This window comes from Aptenodytes forsteri, unplaced genomic scaffold (genome assembly GCF_000699145.1).
Source record: "Aptenodytes forsteri isolate BGI_AS27 unplaced genomic scaffold, ASM69914v1 Scaffold390, whole genome shotgun sequence".
Classification (NCBI taxonomy): domain Eukaryota; kingdom Metazoa; phylum Chordata; class Aves; order Sphenisciformes; family Spheniscidae; genus Aptenodytes; species Aptenodytes forsteri.
The window spans coordinates 114,996-131,179 of NW_008795631.1; the positions used below are offsets into that span (position 1 = coordinate 114,996).

General features: G+C 51.4%; 2 protein-coding genes across 2 annotated transcripts in view; one reads left to right on the top strand and one right to left on the bottom strand.

Moving 5' to 3' along the window:
- The window catches only part of LOC103901568 (kinetochore-associated protein DSN1 homolog), a 6,419-nt gene extending 5,000 nt beyond the window's left edge, over positions 1-1,419 (top strand). The window contains exons 9-13 of the mRNA XM_009282474.1: positions 58-192; positions 376-458; positions 846-910; positions 1,007-1,057; positions 1,187-1,419. Coding sequence (XP_009280749.1) covers positions 58-192; positions 376-458; positions 846-910; positions 1,007-1,057; positions 1,187-1,249 — 397 coding nt within the window. The 3' untranslated portion in view covers positions 1,250-1,419. The remainder of the gene's footprint in view (positions 1-57; positions 193-375; positions 459-845; positions 911-1,006; positions 1,058-1,186) is intronic.
- Positions 1,420-1,516: 97 nt separating this feature from the next.
- The window catches only part of ATP13A1 (ATPase 13A1), a 17,178-nt gene continuing 2,510 nt past the window's right edge, over positions 1,517-16,184 (bottom strand). The window contains exons 2-26 of the mRNA XM_009282475.1: positions 15,933-16,022; positions 15,448-15,638; positions 15,014-15,086; positions 14,528-14,683; positions 14,298-14,367; positions 13,531-13,637; positions 12,763-12,892; positions 12,432-12,487; positions 11,687-11,813; positions 11,275-11,412; positions 10,644-10,764; positions 9,860-10,017; positions 8,867-9,042; positions 8,353-8,463; positions 7,697-7,822; positions 7,262-7,370; positions 6,521-6,720; positions 6,034-6,130; positions 5,423-5,604; positions 4,960-5,074; positions 4,457-4,653; positions 3,641-3,783; positions 2,923-3,034; positions 2,523-2,666; positions 1,517-2,136 (exon numbers count right to left, since the gene is read on the bottom strand). Of these exons, the coding sequence (XP_009280750.1) occupies positions 2,026-2,136; positions 2,523-2,666; positions 2,923-3,034; positions 3,641-3,783; positions 4,457-4,653; positions 4,960-5,074; positions 5,423-5,604; positions 6,034-6,130; positions 6,521-6,720; positions 7,262-7,370; positions 7,697-7,822; positions 8,353-8,463; positions 8,867-9,042; positions 9,860-10,017; positions 10,644-10,764; positions 11,275-11,412; positions 11,687-11,813; positions 12,432-12,487; positions 12,763-12,892; positions 13,531-13,637; positions 14,298-14,367; positions 14,528-14,683; positions 15,014-15,086; positions 15,448-15,638; positions 15,933-16,022 (3,240 nt within the window). The 3' untranslated portion in view covers positions 1,517-2,025. The remainder of the gene's footprint in view (positions 2,137-2,522; positions 2,667-2,922; positions 3,035-3,640; positions 3,784-4,456; positions 4,654-4,959; positions 5,075-5,422; positions 5,605-6,033; positions 6,131-6,520; positions 6,721-7,261; positions 7,371-7,696; positions 7,823-8,352; positions 8,464-8,866; positions 9,043-9,859; positions 10,018-10,643; positions 10,765-11,274; positions 11,413-11,686; positions 11,814-12,431; positions 12,488-12,762; positions 12,893-13,530; positions 13,638-14,297; positions 14,368-14,527; positions 14,684-15,013; positions 15,087-15,447; positions 15,639-15,932; positions 16,023-16,184) is intronic.

Sequence of the window (16,184 nt, forward strand, 5' to 3'; positions counted from 1 at the left end):
TCTTGGGCGGGTGGTTGGCGGTTTGGTGTTTGGTTGTTTTTTTTTTTCTTTCCCTAGGGAAATGGGTAGTTTTGCCATCTGGTGTAAAAAAGGGCCGGTTTTGAAATCCAGCCCCCAGCCCGTCCCCAAACCGCGGACGATCAGCGCGGGCCTGAGGCAGCTCTCGCTCCAGCCCTCCGCCTCAGACCAGAAGTACGGACACGTTCATGTTGGGTTTTTTTTTTTACTTCCCCACCCCCCCCAAGTCTTACCTGAACCCGTCTGGGACTGGGAATAAACCCCGCGACGGCTGGTGCCACCTCGTGGTTTCCATTCCCCTGGTCTGGGGCTCGTTCTCTGTTGCGAGAGACATTAATTGGTTCTGATCTGCTACAGGTCACCCGGGGCTCGAGGCAGCGTCAAACGCGCTTCTCAGCACGAATCTCTGTACGACGCCTCCAACATCTACGGCCTCTCGGGTAAACCGTTTCTTCATCTGGACTCGGAGGAGGAAGCCGCGTAAAGCAAGCACATCCGTCTTTAGGGAGCACTTTAAAATGAAAATACAGGCCGGGAGCCAGCTCGTACGCGAGCGTTCCCTTTAAAGGCTGGGATTGAGCTACGTTTTCGGAGGAAGGTTTCCTTAAAGGCTTCTCCCTTCCTGAAAGTTATTCCTTGCTTGAATTAAGACATCGCTGACGTGGTGCTCAAACTCTTCTCTGGGTGCTAAGGTGGCCCCTTCCGCTCCCCTGCTTTATGCGGTGGGGGTGGTTTCGGGTGCGCGTTTTCGGGTGCGCGTTTTCGGGTGCGCGTTTTCAGAGCAGCTCCCGGGATGTTCCTAAAGCATCTCTCCCTTCTCTTCCCAGCCATGGATGGCGTGCCTTTCACACTACACCCCAAATTCGAAAGCAAGCTCAGTTCTGGCAGTAACGTGAGTCTTCCTTTAAAAGCTGCTGGTTTTAGTCCCGCCTCATAACTAATCTTAATTAGAAACACTTCACACACCCCCTTTTTTCTTTTTCCCCAGGCTATCCTTGCAGACCTGAACGTTAAGTCGCTTGCCGATATCGAGAAAGAGGTAAGCGGGGCCGCTTTTGTCACGCGCCTCTTTCGGGGCGGATAGCGGTCGTATTCTGAATTCCTCAAACACCAGCGTCTCGTCCTGACCGATTGTTTTTCGTCCTGACCGATTGTTTTTCGTTTTCAGTACAATTATGCTTTTGTCGTCGAAAGGACGGCCGCTGCCAGGCTCCCGCCCAGCGTCTGTTAGCACCGGAGTCTACCTCGAGGACGTAAACCGCAGCCGGACACCCAGCTGGGCTGAGCCCCTCCTCTCTCTCTCTCTCTCTCAGATTAAAGTTCAGGCTACCTGAAGAAATGCAATCGATACCCGATTACGGGAATTGCTTAGGGAGAAAAAAAATAAACGTGTTTCTCTTCTCACCTGCCAAAAGCTTTTTGTAACGGTTTGGAAATACAGGGCTTCGGGGTTGGCACGTGCAGCGGCACAACGTACAGAAGTTCCTGGCCGTGTTTGTTCTCCTACGCTCCCGTCACCGCTACGACTCTCTTATTCTGAACGTTACCTCCTGCGAGGGTGGTTACAGCGTTTCCGCTGTGTGAGAACTCCTACCCCCTCGGCCTCACCTCCAGGCTGCTGCTGTCCTTGCTCCTGCACTCGCTCTCAGCGTCTATTAAAAACATCATCACAAAGCTTTCGGCCCCACAAAGGAAGTTCCAAAACACGTTTCAAAATACATCGATTCTGATTTTAGTTACCAAATTCTGTAAACGTTTCCTTAAACGTTAGGGCAGTACAAAACTCCCGACAGTTGGTGGCGCGTCCTGGAAACATTAAAAAGTCAGCTCTTGTTTCACAGAGGTGGTTTCCACATGATTTGGAGGAAAGCTTCCCCGCGCCTGGTTCCGAGCAGGATCAGAGTTATTGTCAAAAGAAGGAAGGATGATTCTTTGTGATGGCGAAACACGGCCCCGGGTGCTGTCCTTGGTGTAGCACTGCTGGGGGCGAGGACCTCGGAATCCGTTTCAGGAAGGCACTTTAAGTTTTGCGCTCCCCAGCAGAAACTGAAGAATTCGGTCCACTAACAAGGCGAGGAAGAAGTCAGCCAGCAACACTTCCGTGATCACGACCTTGAACTAGGAAAACAAACACAACCCGTTAGTCCCTCTCCTCCCTCTCTTCGCTTACTCTGGCCCCGCAGAACAGAGCCTCTGCCCCAGGAGGCGCTCCTGGCCGCTGCGGCGACCGCTGAACTAGAGCTTGAACTTCCCCCTTTCGCCAGCGTGCTGTAAAAACGGCTAAATCGTAAACGTTTCACAGCATGCTGTAAGAAATCCCCAGTGCTTCAGCAGCATCGCTACCCTATCCTCTCTCTCAAAGCTAGGTGGGTAAGGTAGTGCTCCTGTGAGTTACTGTCTGCCTTAAGATTCCCCCGGAGTTCCCGAGGACGGGCCGAGTCCCGCTCTCCCAGCTGAAACTGTGCGTAAAGTGCAGTAGGCGCAGAGAAACGCTGCCTGCTCACCTCAGCAGGGATTTCTACCAAGCCAAACTGTTCACTGAATTCTGGCGAAGAGCCCGTGAGAAGGCCCACGATGGCGAGTCCCGAAAGGATGATGCTCCAGAGTAAAGGCTTGTTCTCCCGCAGACTCTCCATGAAAGGATGGCCCTGAAACACAGCGGGGAGAAACCGTGAGCAGAGGCGAGGCTGCGCTCGTTCAGACTAGGGGGTGCGGAGCAATTCGTGACGCAGTTTGGGACGCTCGGCTCGTTCCAACTTGGTGCCAAAAGAGGGAGGTTTTCCCCGCAGAGCGCCGACAAAGTGTGGTTTGTGATTAGAGAAGAACGTTGGTTTGTACTATTGCACCTTAACGACAAAGTCGCTTCTCTGGTGCTGCTGGAGATGTGACTTAAACACGGCTTGCCTTGTAGTTGATAGCAAACGTGGCCATCTGCATTGCCATCGACATGATGTAGACGGTGCTGTTCACGAGGCTGGGCTCAAACTCCTTGTACAGATCCACAAACTCCTCCTGTCTAAAAGGGAACAAAGCTGGAGGTCAGCGGACCAGACTCGGAATCACCGGTTTATTTAAACTACGGTTTATTTAAACTACGTGCAAGTTTTGTCGGGCAACGGCAGTTTGTTCCCGGATTTTGGTGGCTCCCGTTCGCGGCAGCCCCGCCTCCGACACAAGCGTGCTTGCGTGGGTGAGAGCGGAGCTGCAGATGCTGCAAGCACAGGTAATCGTCAGGTTTGGGTTTTTTCCACAAAATAAAAATCAAGTGGGGAAAAAAAAAAAAGAAAAAAAGAGGTTTTTGTGTGTTTTTCTTTATAACTTTCCAGTAATCCACCTCATATTGGCGTTACTTCTCTTCCCCTTTCCCCTCCCAGCGTGGGGACAGTAGACCACTGGAACTGCAACGTGTCACAGACCACATTCCCACCGGTTCCATCGCGTCCTTGCCACGCTGGGCTGCCTGCCCGTGCGCTCGATGCTTTTTCTGGACACCGCCTAATGCTTGGCGCGCTCAATAAAGCGTTCGCAGAAAGAGCGCTGCGGTGAGGGAGGCCTCTCTCCACCCTCCCGCTTAGCAGGAATTGGGAGAAAACATTCCAGCGTCGGAGGAGGAGACACTTACTTGGAATCGCTGCGCGCCTGGGCACCGCGGTACAGGTAAACGAGGCTGAGGAAATGCACGAGGAACTGCAGCAGCACTGTCAGGACCGTGTAGAGGTTAAAGATGTTCGGCAGCGGGCGCTCCTTGGAAAGCGTCTTCAAAGGCTGGGAGAGAAAAGCAAGCGGGGTTGACTCGAATGGTTTTGACCATCTCCAGGCAGTTTTCCAGCAGAACCCAACTATAACATTTGTGTTTCTCAGGAAACGCCTGCAGGAATTTGGACACGAGGAAAAGTTTTCTTTACTGAAAGAGCGGTTAAACGTTGGAACAGGCTGCCCAGGGAAGGGGTTGAGTCCCCATCCCTGGAGGTATTTAAAAGACGTGTAGATGAGGCGCTCGGGGACATGGTTTAGTGGGCATGGGGGTGTTGGGTCGACGGTTGGACTCGATCTTAGAGGTCTTTTCCAACCTTAATGATTCTACGAATTCCACTTCAGGCGTACATGAGACCCACGGCTTCGTTGGTGCAAGTAACGGCCTCAGCTGAACCACGGACCTGCATCCCCCTTCCCACCTCTTCCACCTGCTCTTCCCGTAACCCGAACAAAGCTGCCTGCCTGCAATCACAAGATGCTCCCTTAAGCAAGCGCTGGCCTCAGGAGCCTCCCAAATCCAAAGGGGGAACAAAAAAACCCCCCAAACCCCACCCCCTCCAGCACTGTGGGCTGTTAACTTATTAAAATAAACGGCTTTTTCTGGAGAGAGGCACTCCCTTCAGTAATCCCGATACCACGGCCATCGACCAGCCCCCGTCCCGACGCACTTCCCTCCCCTTACCTTCGACCTGGAGATGAAAAGGAAGCAGCCAGCCAACAGCAGACCCTGCAGAGTTGCCTGAAAATCACTGAACTTCACCCCTTCCAAGTAGAGGACGCTCTGGCTGTAAGCAAGGATCAGGGCGTTCAGGGCAAGGATCTTGAACATTTGGAGCGTTGTCACTAGCGTGCAACGACCTTGCTTGATCACGTGGCAGACTAAGGAGCAAGAGGAAGCAGCGTTTGGAAACAAAACAAAACAGGTTCTGGGGCTTCGTCCCTCAGTCCTCTCCTTTTCTGAAGCAGTACAGAGGGAAGCTAACCCCTCACCGCTTGCGTGTCCATCCAAGAAACCCCCGCAGGCCTGCGCCACACAAAAAGCTGGCAAAGCCATGGGTTTGGGGGCGTTTCTCACCACCCCACGCCCTCTGTCTTTGGCTTCTTTCAAACCCAGACTTATTCCCCTCGGGGAACCCGGACACGTGGAGATGCACACCAACTGTTCAGCTCCCACCACGCACTTACTGCACTGAATGGAAGAGAGCTTGGAGGTAAAGGGGGCTGCAATGCTGGCATCGCCCAACTTCACGACTGGTACGCGCTCCTCTTCCAAATCCTTCAGGACCTGACTGATCCGCTCCTGCAGGCCAACAAGAGAGAGATGCAAACGCATCACCTCATTATCGCAAACCTGGATCAAAGATGATCTTGCGCTCTCCTCCCCCACACCCCTGCTCCAAGGCGAGGCTAGAGAAGCCTTCATGCTTGCATCCTTCATGATGCTTCCAGCATCAGCTCGATGGCTGGCTGGAAGAGCAGCACCGCCTCTGCCCAAATCCATTCCGCTACTTCAGGATAAGAAGCAGAAAAGCTGGTCTCCTCCCAGCACATCCTGCCATTTCCAGCGTTCTCACGAATTAGCAGTAAACCAGAGGAGGAACAAAGAGCGAGGATAAGTTAACGGGCTTTTAAACATCTAGTTACCAACCCTCTGGATGGCCAGCTGTTCCTCTCTTTGGGACATGACCCTGTGCTTGGCGCCACGGGAGGTGGGCTTCACAGTTCCGCTCCCCATCAACGGCAAAGCAGGCCTCCCATCACCGGGTCCGTCTCGAGTTCTCTTCTTCCGTTCGGGCAGTCTCTCAGGAGCATTTGCCAGCAGTGCCACTCCTGTAAGAGTGTAAAAACATTAGCTGCAGGGAAAAAGGGCTGCAGTCCCTTTGCCGGCAGAGCGTTTTCACCAAGTAGGAATCCCAGCTGCTATTAGACCTGGAGTCAGGTGGGCAGGCTTGTTACGCAGGGACTTCAGACGTGTTACACTTGCTGAAGCGAAGCTTAGGGAAAAAAAAAAATTAGGGAGAATCTTTCTTCCAGGAAAATGTGTTTGCAGCTAATTCCCGCTGCCTGCTGGTGAGCACAGAGTGGGTATTCCACCAGCACAGAGATCCTCCTTCTTTATGTTGGTTTATGCCACCAAATGACGTTGGTCAGATCGATCCCAGCCCTCAAAACACCCGAGAAACAAACACTGGGTTTGTGTTTAGGAACGCTAGCCAAACTCAGTCGGGGGCGCAGGCGAGGTCCTGCGTGTGGACTCACCCACATCTGCATGTTTCAGAGCTCCGACATCGTTGGTCCCATCCCCACACATCAGCGTGACGTAGCCCAGGCTCTTCAAAGTCGTGATCACAAACTCCTGCAAAAAGAAACGCGTCGTGAGAATCGGCAGCTTGCACGTTCCGATACACTGCAGCCTGGGCTGGGTTAGGTGTCTCGGTCAAGTGCTTCTGTTCTGCAGGAGCTCGCTTGGCCTCACACCCAGACTCCAAAATCTTCACCTTCAGGCTCTGTTTTGGGAATGCAGAGCTAGAACGGGCTCAGGACTCTTTAGGAGAACAACGTGGCACCTCCTGAGCTCTGGTTCTTGCTTCCTGCTGGCTCGGGTGTTGGGAGAGGTTACGCTGCTTTGTTGAAAACAGCTTTAGCATTAATCACGCGCTAGCATCTACGTGGCTCCCAGGCACCACATGAGCCCTGCGGGGAACCCTGCTAAAATTGGGTTTTACCAGCAGCTGAAATCTCTCACCTTCTGCTTTGGCACCACTCTGGCAAACACCTGGATGTGCGGTATGAGTTTCAGCAGCTGCTGTCTGTTCACAGACTGTAGGTGAGAGAGACCTTCCCCAGTGACACACAGGTCGTATTGCTGTGTCAGCGCTTGCGAGGAGGTTGGCGAGATCGGGAGCACGACAGCACCATCGACGGACTGCCACTGCCAGCTGGAGTCTGGAAAGAGAAGCACGAGCTTGACACGAGCATGCCTGTGAGGTGCCCGGCTGCGAGAAATGCTCCCAGCCACCCAACAGACGCTGACCCTGGCGTTTGCGGCCCCTCAGCATTATGGACACGAGGCCCTCCACTTCTCAGGACAGCGACGTGCCCACCTCCCATCTAGGTACAGTCTTTATGCGGACCCTCCTTCCCTGCTGCCAGCGACATGGCTCTCAGCTTCCCTGGATGGCCTCTGAACCGGCACAGCAAGGAGGCCTTTAAGCTGCCGTTATTTTTGTTATTTTGGTGCTCGGATAGCTCGGTTTAGGAGCTGGCAGGGGAATGTAGGTAGCTTGCGTAGTACTCCCGGCCAGAGAAGAGAGGGGCAAAGGACAAGAGGGTTATCTGGGATTCTGGAAAGCAAGTGAGTCATCTCTTTTACCAGCATCAAGCAGCAGCGCTAACAGCACGTGGCTAACTTCGGTACAATGCCCCCGCAGGGCTATGGCTGCTGTCCTCCAAAACGCAGAGCCGCTTCCCGCATGGGATCAGTTACCTTTGCTCACAGGAGGCTGCAGAATGAGGGTGTGCTCCCTCTGGAGGAAGTGTAGCTCCCGGGCCACGTGGCAGGCAGTGAGAGGATTGTCTCCTGTTATCATCACTACCTGAAGGGAAAGCGAGAAGGGTCAAAAGTCAGTTCCGAGTAGATAAGCAGCGCTTCACAGGGCGTCTTCTTTACGCTGAAAAGACTTCTGCCTAGCTTGGATGCTGGTGACATTCCCTATGAGATGTAGCTCTGTGCAGCACCCAGAAAGGCTTTCTCTCTGGGCCAGGGCAAATCCCACCGCAAAAATAGCATCACATCCACAAGGTCTCCCTGCCTTCACCGTGGGGAAGCCTTTGCCCTCGCTCCACAAACGCTTCTGGGACTGAAATTCCACATCCCAAACACCATGGCTACCAGCAAGGCTAGGACGCTGCTGACGCTTACGTGGTGTGATGCATTCTGGATCTCCCTGATGACGGATTTGGAATCAGCTTTGAGAGGACAGGAAACCACAATGAATCCAACAAATCGAAGATCACACTCCAAAGCTTCACGCTTCATCTCTCTCACCTGCCAAAGCACATCAGCAAACAGCGTTACCTGCTGCTCTGTAGCGGCAATCTTGTTTTCCAGTGGGGTGCTTCCTTGCAATCAAAGCATCACCAGAAACACAACTGGCGCTCTGAGGTGCACAGAGCAACCCTGGACAGTGCCCAGCTGCTCCAGAAGAAAGGCTTCTTTGGCACAAAGCTCCACAGAGACAGCCCTGAAAACAATTACACGTGCCCACCCCCACAAAAGAACAGGTTCACAGCTAAGAAGTTCAGTGCTAAGCCTCTTCAATCGCTACAAGGAAAGAGTTGACCCTGCTTTACGAACAGGGAAACAGAAGTATCGATCGATGACGCACGGGAATTCGAAGCCGGGAGCGCAACGCAGAGGCTGCAATCTTCCCAGAAGATCCAGATCGGAAAAACAACACGGTTACAGCAGCTTTGGGCAACCACATCCTGAAAGAGTCCCACCCCTCTTCCCTGCTCACACCACCTCCGTTTCCTTTAACAGGCGCTCGATTTCAAGGCTTAAGCAGACGGCTATACCTGCTGGTGAGTGAGGTGCCCCAGTTCTTTGTAGCCAAGGGCCAGCACTCTTGCCCCCTCATGTGAGATTTCCGTGTGGACAGCATGGTAGTTGCTTGGGCACTGAGACAACTGGAGAAGGTGTGGGGAAAAGCATCGTATTAACAGAGTTTCAAACACAATTCGGTAGCATATTTCAGCATTTCACATTAAATGCGCAGACAGGGGAAAGAGGCGCCTTTGGGAGGGTCCCTCACCATCAAGGGCAAAAGGGGAGATCCCCCAGATTTAGCCTTCTGCTGTCAGCAGAAGCAACAGAGCCAGGATCGCACATGGCGAGATACTCAGATCTCACTAGGATTAGACTGAAACTCCCCAGCGGAGTTTGTTTTCAGGCACGGGTTCACTGCGCTCTTTCGCAGGATGAAATCCCTACGTCATTCAGGTTCCAGACTTGGCAGGGACAGGCAGAGGTGTACGGGGACGAGCACACGTGCTAGAGAAGGCCCTTCCTCTCCTAGAGAGATGCGCTCACCATTTTGTGCAGCGTCTCTGGGGCCCCTTTCACAGCTGCAATGTAACAGAGATCAGTCGAGCCGATCTTCTCGTACGACGCCAAGACAGACATTCTTTTCAGGGCACTGGCAAAATGAAAGCGCTGGTGAATTTTCAGTCCCTGAGTTTTAATACTTCTGGGGAAAACTTTCTCATCTGGAAACAAACAGATCAGGAAATCCTGAAAGGTTTCTCGGTATCAAAAGCAACATCCCTCCCTTCGGGTCCCAAAGGAACCCATAGGTCACCGAGATCATATGAATTTCCTCTCCTTAGATACAAGCGTACAGAGCTGGAAATTCTAGTGCCAAGAATTAAGGGATGTAACGCATCAGAACACCGATGTGCTTTAGTATGAACAGCTACACAGCAGGTCGAAGGTGCATTTATAGCATGTATTATCATCACAGGTAAAAATCCAGAAGGAAAAACCACAACGGCACGGGTTTCAGTGGGATACGTGTGCAATATTTCTGGAAGATTTCTACTTCGGTTACCTGCGCACGCGAAAGCCAAGAAAGCAGAGCAGAAAGCCTCCAGAGAGACTGCCCGCAGACCGTGCTAAAACCCACACCGTCGTCTTTTCACTACTGCGATCCGCACTAGTCACGCCCTGATTTTACCGAGTCGGCACAACCAGAACGGAAGGACACCAACCCGAGCACGCCAGCTGCAGAACGCAGCACCTGCAGTCCTGAGAACAGACTTCTTCTATTTGTCGTCCCTCAGACATGCAGCGCAAAGATTTCCACCGCCCCAAACCAGTTCCTGGGACCGTACCAGCTGGAATTCGCTCCTTGAGGAAAGCTGGCACGAGGCATAGGAAATCTCCATAGGCTAGATAATTTCATGCTCAGAACTGACAAACACAGTGCTATCATCGTCACACCTCCCCCCCCCCCCACCCACAACCCACAGCGTATGTAAACAGGGCTCAGGTATCAACCAGGGAGGAGCTGGAAGCAGGTTTTACCTTTGGTCAGGGTCCAGTCCACAGCCGTCAACATTGCCTTCTCTAACGGATCTCCCACCAGCGTCCCATCATCCAACTGTACAAGCGAGTGGCAAGTAGCAATCGCTCGGTGGGTTTCTACAGGAATGTCAGATACTGGTGTCACTTCCTTCCCATCCCTGCAGCATAAAAAAGACTGCCCATGTTAACAGACCCCCATTCACATCCTCTCAGACAAATCCTGGAATTTGTCCCAGCCAAAAATTCCTGCTCTAATACAGTAAACAGTGGAGCTTCTCATGGTGAGATCAAAGCCACAGGAAACCTGGCGCTGTCTCAACTGCAAACAGTGCCAAAGCCCTGTAATTTTTGCCAGTCCTCCAAAGCAAACTTGATTCAAGCAGAACACTCGAAGTAGAGGCCTGAACTAACGCATTTAAGCAACTGCAGAATCAAAGGACCCAGCTGTCTCTCTGCTGCGGCATGGAGCCTTCAAGCACAGTTCATTACGGCAGTGGAATGAGGAGGCAGGATGCTACTGCATGGAGGAGCCGTGAAGATCTCAGTTACATAAAAAACCCATGCAAGAAGTCCCCCAAGACAACTGAATTCACAAGTCCTGAGCCCACAGTCGTTGCCAGAGACCAACGACCCTCTCTCCTTCCAGCTCAATCCATTTCTTTCACTCTCTGAATCCCTGATTATCTTCTCTTCCCCACCGGAATGCGATTTCACTTGTGCCTGAGGAGTTGCCGCGGTGCCCAGAGCACAGCAAATCATGTAACGAAAATCACCCAGGACCTACCTGAGCCCAGCTACTCCCCTCACGACAAGGTGATCGCTGGTTAACGTCCCAGTTTTGTCAAAACAGCAAACTTGAACTTTGCCTGCAAAGGGGATGCGGAAGGGCTCCGTACAGTACACATCTAGAAGAGAGGAGAGGAAATTCCGTGAGAGAGCAGCTACAACAAAGCCAGGACAGGATGCTCAGTGGCTTTTATCACAAGACAGGAGCTATCAACACGGTTCTCAGCTAGAGTTAATGAACCCTGAACTCCCCATTCTGGGTTCTTCTGGCATCTGAAACCAGAACAGACACCAAGTCGCAGCAGTGACGCAGTCCGACACAGAAGTCACTGACCTCCCTATTCCATATATAGGAACCCGCTCAATGCAGGGCTGTTGAGCAAGCAGGCTTTCATAGGAAGACTTTCCCTCCGACACTTGATTTAGGATCCACTTCAAAGCACACACCTCCTAAGTTCTTTGGGGTTTAAACCCCCTCATATACACCGGCTCCAAAACCCGTACCGCCACTGTGTAGAAACTGAGGACATGACGGTAATTTCACACTCGTTTCCTCACCGACGTCCCCACGGTTCCAGACACAAGGAAGCAGCCCTGGTTTTGTTTCTGTGTTTAGGCTTGGTACTTACAGAGCTTGGCCAAGGCGATGAGGGAGGTGTTGACAGCCAGAGAGAGCTCAATGGGAAGTTCGGGCGGAACGACCGAAGTCAGTATTAAAGTACACTCCAGGAAGAGCTTGTAACGGTTCCTGCTGGGATCCTTGGTGCCTACAGGATGGGACGGGAGAGCTGTATGCCTCCTCATCCTCAGACTGTGTGCCCCACAGAACTAAGATGAGTACCGCAAAGAAGCACACCTACCTAGGAAGGGCTGTGGGAGGGCAAGAAAAGCATCCAGAATGCAGTGTGGGCCCCTACACTGAAACACCGGCGCAGCCCAACCCAGCTATTGTAACTCTCAGAAATTACGTCAACTGTCCTTCCCACAAGCTTTGGTACAAGTCCTGTGTAGAGACCTGGAAGAGGCAAGAAGAAATCTCACCTTCAATCCAGACGTATGCTGCAGCCGCAATGGCAAAGACCAGCAGGAACAGGATGAAAATGAAGGTCTCTAAGTTATTGGCTGTCACTCTCTTCACCCCAAAGAGGATTGTACGTAGCAATTTCCCCTGAGAAGAACAGCCTTCAGTGCAAGAAGCTATCTCTGCAGCATGCAGTAGTTTGTTAAAAATATGTATGAAACCCCATTTTAAAATTACACTCTGGTGTTTTGGTGCCAGAGTCTGAAAATTATTCCCACTTCTGTGATCCTCTTAACAGGCAGCAGCCTAGAGTCACCCATAATTAACCTGTTAAAAACCCCCACACTCGTTGCTAAGTCACTTAAGTTGATGATTTCTTTGAAGCAGTCTTCAATTTTCAATTGAAAAAGCTCACGTTCACATCTCCAGTCTCTACAAACACACCCAAATGCCCCCTCCCAACAATTATCATTACAGAAACAGGGATAACCGGGAGCAGTAGTATACAAATAGTGCGGCCAGTCACAACAGGACCCCCGAATCCTGACTCCCAGGCTTCTGCATCACACATCGGACTACTTATTTGACGCACAGAGAAGAGACCAACCTCATTTATTCCTCTTCCAAACACGCAAGTAATTTTAATGCCCTGGTTTACATTTTCCCACTGCTGTACTTCGTAAGGATTTCCTGCCAGCGAAGCGCTGGACGACACAACCAGCGCCATCGACAAGACAGAGGTGAGAAGGCACGTTCGCATCTTACCTGAGACGTGTTGAAGCCGGTCCTCAGAGCATATGCCACGCACCCATTATCGACGGCTGGAACAGGAGCAGGAATGAAGACAGTAAGCTTAGTGTAAACCTTTTACAGGCTTATCGCAGACAGAATACACTCGAAGCTACACCCTCCCCTCGCCTACAAGGGGACATAGTCAACTTTAACAGGATACCACAGCGGTCTAATATTCAAAGTAAACCGACCGGGCCAAGGAGACCGACTCAACGACACCCTCCAGAAGTTGTATCAAGCCATTTAAAAGAAATCTGTGAGCGCGCGACACGCCCTCTCAGAGGGAATTTGTGCAGGTACGTACATCTCAGTCCTGTGCTGGCTTTCTGGGGCGGGATGTGCTGCACCACTTTTGTTCCCCCAAATATGATGTGTAGGCGGGAATCTGTCTGCATGTCCAAGACGTGCTCTGGACTGAGATCCTCCACAGGCTCCTGCAGGACAACGTTCAGGTCTCAGATTCACAGCTATCAACAAGTAAACGTCAGGTGTTCCTTTCTGTTCTTATCCCACAAGAGGCTCTCAGTTTCACTTCAGCCAAAGGTGGCCTGAGCTGAATCTAGACCTTAACACGCCATTCAGCTCCTGATCGGTCTGGGTTTAAAGCCTGGCATCTGTGGAAATTCTGGTTTTGGGGGACTAGTTGACCCTCGGCACACCGAATTCAGCAAGGGAGGCTCTGCAAGCATTACTTTATCCTTTTTAAGTCACCCACTGGCACAAAAAGAAGGAAGATTCAGGGGTTTGAAGTGCTTTACACTTGTTCCTCCTCCCGCCTCTACCCAGCCAAAGGAATCCAGACTGGGGAATGTGTAGGAGGGCGACGCCATGCCCACACGATGCAGTTCAGACCCGAAGGCTGGAGACGTTGCCAGACAAACCAGACATTTCTGTTTCTCATTTACCAGAGGCCATCAATCATTGACAGGGAGCCGATAACAAACAGACCAGGTTGCTTGGGCCAGCATTCACACAGAGAGATTAAACTGCACTCGCAAATGCTGCAGTGGCTCGAGTATTTTTACTCTTCCAGGTTGCAACACAGGGACAGCACGGAGGACGCTTCACAGACCTTCATCTGCGGCACAGACTCTCCCGTCAGCATAGCTTCATCTACAATACACCGTCCACGTAACAGCAGCACGTCGCACGGCACTAGATTTTCATGAGGAGATCGGCCTGCAATTAACGCATTAAAACTGAGAAGGAGCTCAAAGGCAGAAGTGACTATCGTTTGGCTATTTGTCTGGCAGGGCACAGCTCTCCTGCAGTTGAGCCGAGATCCGGGGGATTCCTAAAGCTTCAAACCCCCCCACGGGCTGCCAAATCTACCACAGCACGTCCCCCCCTCAGCACTGCTGAGAACCGGAAGGGTTTGAAGGTCATTGGGTCTCCACTGAGACCAGGAAAGTTTAAAATCCAGTCACTTAGTTCTCATTGCCGTTCGGGTTTCAAAGACCGGGATCACATCCCGGGGTAACACAACCTCGAAAGGGAGAGCAGGGTTAAGAGAGAGATCTGCCCTTTCCATTCCAGGAATATATTGTCAGGAGGAAGGGAACTCTTCGTCTTCACAACCCTAAGCTGAAGAATCCGAGGCTGATTCATCTCGGTGTTTACCTTTCTTTAAGACAGCTAAGCAGGTCCAAGAGATCCAGCCCAAGGATTAATCTCTCGGACCCTTGAATTGTGACACCTACGAATCAAAGTCCTCAAAAGCACCCGACCAAGACCGTTAAGATTTTTACCGCCTAATTCAATTTACTGCGCAACTTAACGCGCCGGAAAGAATCTGATTTTAGACAAGCTTTTAATTACAGCCAGCATGCAAGTCATTACCGATGGAAACGATATCCCCTGGAATAATCTCATCGCTGGAAATGGGGCGCCACTTGCGGTTTCTGTAAACCTGGAGGGGGGAAAAAAAGAAAAAATAAAAGCACTTTCAGAAGCCTCGCATGCGTCAGAAAAGGATCAGAGGAAAAGGACGGGAAAAAAGGAACAGCAAATCAGCTAAAAGACAGCTGCCTCACAACCGTCACGCACAAATCCTCTCTGGTTGCGATTACCTGGATCATGTACGGCTTGTTGCCCATTTTTCGAATCTCCGACATGTTCCTCATTTGCTGCTGGACCAGAGAAGCTTCAAAGGCAACCAACATGGAGAGGGTGAAAACGCTGTAATACCAGTATTCATCCAGGCACCACAAACCCACACAGAACACCTGTGGGGAGAACGTGACACGGAAGTTATTCTCATCTCCCTCAGAAAACAAAAGCCTTCCATTTCTAGGAATGGGGGTTTTTTTTTTGAAGCTAACTTGGTACACATTTAATTGTAGGAAGCCAGAAAAACAGAAAATCGCAGTAACTCATTCGGGAGAAAGAGGGTCGCTCCCGGGAATAAAATCAATCTTACAGCGCAGGAACAGCATCTACTCCTGATTTTAGAAAGCTGCCAGCCGAGTCACGGCTCTCAAGCCAGGATTGTAAGGAATTCTCTCATTTTTTAGCAGGGAGAAGTATTTACAGCTCTTTTTGTTTGTTCATTTTACCTGAAAGACGAAGAATGGGGCTGTAGCTCTTTCTTTAAAGAGTTCTAAGAACTCCGGCACCACCATCTCAGCCCTGGGAAAGAACGGAATCCTTATTAACCTAAACGTTCCAGATTCTCAGCAAAAGCCCAACCCAAAAGCCACCCGCAGCCTCTGGCGTCAGACCAGGCTGTACTCCAGAGTGTCCACAATCTCCCGATTTTCAATTACTTTGAGTCAGTTAATTTGTTATATGCAATTAATTTCCATCCATAGCCCAGCCTGGAGAAAACCCCTTGGTCCGATATTGTTCTCTGTCCTTAAAGGAATTTGAAGCAAGTGCCGGGAGTCATCGAAATGTAAAAAAAACCAGGACCAGAACGGTGGTTCAACACCGTTGTTCCTGACGCGCTGGGATGCTTCGGCAAAGGGAGATCCGCGCCTGGAAAACTTACTTGTTTGTACCGTATTTCTTCTCAGCTGCTCGGATATCCTTGTCCTCCTGATAGCCTCGGGCGTTCTGGTAGTAACAAAGGGGATGTTCCACAGGGAAAGCTACAGGCAGAAACTGTTTCTTGCCGTCTATCTCACACGAGTATTTGATTTTCTGAAATTCAAAGGAAAGAGCCTCCTGCCCATCCTCACCCTGCAGAGAGGGGGGAAAAAAAAAAACACCAAACCACCAGTTGAACACACACCAAAGGCTTCGCTCCACCCAGAGTCTGGCCTGAAGAAGGAAAAAAAGCCCAATCCCTTACATCTTTAGTATGATTCTGCTCGTGATACACGCACCAGGGCAATCTTTAACATCCCCACTTTTGACTGACCGCGGCCGATTCTTCCCTCGTTACTTAAGTTAAAAGCTAATAAGCTGCAGGTTGACGGCACGATGCAGCAGTTCCCTGGCGCGTGACAAACAGCACGACGGCCGTATCCTTACCTGGTCTCTGTGGAGCGGCACTAGTTCTACCGATCCGTTATTTGGCGTTGGCACAACCTTAGCCAATGTGGCTTTCTTAGGACAAGGTTCCTGCAACCCAAACGAGAGACGCTTCGTAAAGCGGATCGCAGACCCCGAGTTTCGACCGGTCGGGAGGAATCCTCGCCGGATCGCGTTAAGACACGCGGAGAAAAGAGCTCTTTGCGGCCGGGTGCTTTTGCGGAGCCTCCTTCCTCCCCCACCCCCCACCCA